This window comes from Peromyscus maniculatus, chromosome 2, assembly GCF_049852395.1.
Source record: "Peromyscus maniculatus bairdii isolate BWxNUB_F1_BW_parent chromosome 2, HU_Pman_BW_mat_3.1, whole genome shotgun sequence".
NCBI classification, from domain to species: Eukaryota; Metazoa; Chordata; class Mammalia; order Rodentia; family Cricetidae; genus Peromyscus; species Peromyscus maniculatus.
In genome coordinates, this window is record NC_134853.1 from 68,021,429 (window position 1) to 68,024,801 (window position 3,373).

The 3,373-nt window shown below is 49.7% G+C and overlaps 1 protein-coding gene across 1 annotated transcript; it reads left to right on the plus strand.

Annotated features, from left to right (window-relative positions):
* Positions 1-288: 288 nt before the first annotated feature.
* On the plus strand, positions 289-1,381 carry LOC102923418 (olfactory receptor 13C7-like). Its single transcript, XM_006986021.3, has one exon. It carries the CDS (start codon positions 289-291, stop codon positions 1,246-1,248), a length of 960 nt encoding a protein of 319 aa, XP_006986083.3. The 3' UTR covers positions 1,249-1,381.
* Positions 1,382-3,373: the final 1,992 nt, after the last annotated feature.

A 3,373-nucleotide genomic window follows, 5' to 3' on the forward strand; every position in this document is an offset into this window, starting at 1 on the left:
ATTTTCTCTCCAATGCTTCACAGAGATGTTTAATACATTTTGTCGTTTTCTGAATTGTCCTCTGCAGAAAGGATAGTCCAGCTTAACTTGTCACTAAGTTAGGAAGTTAAATATCTATCCCCACTTCCTTTCCTAGAAGTGAACAAGGCCACAGAGATGACAGGGCTCTCAGGACATCTCCTGCTGCTTGGCAGGACAAGGCTTTTGCTTGGCTGCCTGGGAGCTTTTGGAGTCAGAGGATGTTGATGCTCATTTCCGAGTTCCCGCAGGTTTCAGAACAGATGTACCATGGACAGATCCAATGAGACCTCCCCTGTGACCGGCTTCATTCTCCTGGGCCTCTCCGCCCACCCAACGCTGGAGAAAACCTTCTTCCTGCTCATCCTGCTGATGTACCTGGTGATCCTGCTGGGCAACGGGGTCCTCATCCTGGTCACCATCCTCGACTCTCATCTGCACACGCCCATGTACTTCTTCCTGGGGAACCTCTCCTTCCTGGACATCTGCTACACCACCTCCTCGGTCCCCCTCATTCTCGACAGCTTCCTGACCCCCAGGAAGACCATCTCCTTCTCAGCCTGTGCAGTGCAGATGTTTCTCTCCTTTGCCATGGGAGCCACGGAGTGTGTGCTCCTGAGTATGATGGCATTTGACCGTTATGTGGCCATCTGCAACCCCCTCAGGTACCCAGTGGTCATGAGCAAGGCTGCCTATGTGCCCATGGCTGCCGGCTCCTGGGCAGGTGGTGTCACCAACTCTATAGTGCAGACATCTTTGGCAATGCGGCTGCCCTTCTGTGGGGACAATGTCATCAATCACTTCACCTGTGAGATCCTGGCTGTCCTGAAACTGGCCTGTGCTGACATCTCCATCAATATCATCAGCATGGGGGTGGCCAACATGATCTTCTTGGCAATCCCAGTCCTCTTCATCTTTGTCTCCTACATCTTCATCCTCGTGACCATCCTGAGGATCCCCTCTGCTGAGGGGAGGAGGAAGGCCTTCTCCACCTGCTCTGCCCACCTCACTGTGGTGATCGTCTTCTATGGGACCATCCTCTTCATGTATGGGAAGCCCAAGTCCAAGGACCCACTGGGGGCAGACAAGCAGGACCTCGCAGACAAGCTCATCTCCCTCTTCTATGGGGTGGTGACCCCCATGCTGAACCCCATCATCTACAGCCTGAGGAACAAGGATGTGAGGGCTGCTGTGAGGAACCTGGTGAGTCAGAAACACATAACTGAGTGACGGTCACTAAATCCAGGTTGCCACAACACAGGACTTCCAAAGCCCTCACTGTGTTCGTGGGGAAAGGGTGAGACAGCGAAGAGGAATGACTTCCCCAAGATCTAGTCAGGACTTCAGGACCGACACTAAAAAAAGAACCCACTTTTCTGTCAGTGTTCCGTAAGCATTGGAGGCGTCTTTTGACAGGCTGGAAGGAAAAGCCTTCACATCTCTGGAGATGCTGGCTGGCTGGCGGCTTTGTGCACAATCTCATTGTCATCATAGCACACCTCTTTTAAGACCGGAAGCTGCTGCACATCTCTGTAAAGACATTGACATGCACAATTAGGAGACAGATGCAGAACCCGGTTCTTACTGTCCAGCGTTTGCCCTGCATGGAATTGCTGACTGAGATGCGTGCCTGGGCATTACCCATGAGCTTTGGTCTTCTGAATGCTTGTGTTTGGCAGGAAAAGGGCCAGCGAGATGGCTCAGGGGGTGGAGGGGCTTGCGTGCAAGGCTGACGACATGAGCTTGGGCCCTGGAGCCCACCAGATAACAGAAAGCCATCTCCTAAGAGTTGTTCTCTGACCTCCTCAGGCAGGTTGTGACATGTGTGTACCTGTGTACACACACACACACACACACACACACACACAGTAAACAATTTTATAAAGACAAGCTTGCAAAATACCACACATACCACCACAGTGACCAATGGCACCATTCTCAAAATGCATCTTGAGGCTCAGCACCAGGAAAAGAAGGCTGCCCCTCAATGGTGGGACTTGCCTGTGAGGGAACACGGCAAACTGTGTGTCCTCTCTCTCTCTGGCCAGGCTCCAGTCACTCAGTGGCACAGGGCTGCATATCTCGGGCTAGCAGCTTTTACTGCGTTCTTTCCCATACAATCCACAACACACACGGCCTTAGCATCTCCCAGCAACTCTGAGGTCAGCCAGGTGATAAGGAATGTTTTTATAATGTGTGTGTGTGTTAGTTATATATGTATATATTATATATAGAATACTTATATACAGCATATACTTATAAAGTAGGGGAAAGCAAATGGCTGTAATAATCCTCAGATGAGTCTAGCACTCTCCCCACTGGCCCCAGCACAGATGTGGTGGGTCATGGTTTGCAGGTTTGGACACTTGCATGGTCAGCAGAAGCCTCAACAGCGTTAAAGATGGGATCCCACGGCAACCAGTAGATCTTTGGTAGGAAAAAGAGAGAACTCTGCTCAAACTCATTAAAAAAAAAATCATTCAGCTTTATTCAAAAGCCAGGCCAGACTCTAGCCTGCTCAGCAGCCACAGCTGCTCAGTTCTGAGGTAATTTCACACTCTCTCACATCAATCTCTTTCTCAGGTTGGCTCCTTATGGCTCTTGTCATCTGTGGGGTTTCCGTTTCCAGACTCACTCATGAGATAAAAGCCTTTGGTTCCCACAGCCAGAGAACAAATATCTGGGGTTCAGGGACTGATCTGGTGGGACTCCTTTGAGTCCCGAACCAAATGTAGTGGCGGACGAAAGCCTGGTGTCCGGCAGGGCTCGCCTCTGATGCTGAAGGCGGGCCAGTGTCCCCTGAGCCCTCTGGATGCTGTCCTAAAGGGGACACTTGGAGTTGGGGACCACAGTGAAGAGGTCAAGGAACTCTGAGAGGACAGTGGAGGATTCAACATAAAGTTTGGGAAGGTCTGGGTAAATCTTCCTGAGCTATAGAAATCTCTGGAAAGACAGTTCTTGACCAAGATTGAAGATTCCCACCAGCCTGCTCTGATAGAGCCTGTTCACAGGTATTCCATTAAAGAAATGAATGGATTTTTTATTTTTGTTCAACTGAGATCTTTTTTTCCCTTGGGGCAGACTGGATGTCCTGGAACTCACTATATAGACCAGACTGGCTTTGAACCTACAGAGCTCTACCTGCCTCAGAGTCTGAAATCAAAGTTGTGCACCACCCCACCTGGTCTTGTAATTGTTATGCTTTCTTTTCTGTTTCCCCTTCCCACATTTCCTCCCCAATCTGCCTTTACTTTGGGGGTCTCAAATGTATTTGGGGGTAATCTTAATCCTTTGCTGGATGAATTGTGGCATAAATTGAAATAAACAAACAGAGCCACAAATAAGAGCCAAGGAA

What these genes read in the sequence shown, in the direction of transcription:
- LOC102923418 (XM_006986021.3), top strand. Translation starts at nt 289, where the DNA reads ATGGACAGATCCAATGAGACCTCCCCTGTGACCGGCTTCATTCTCCTG.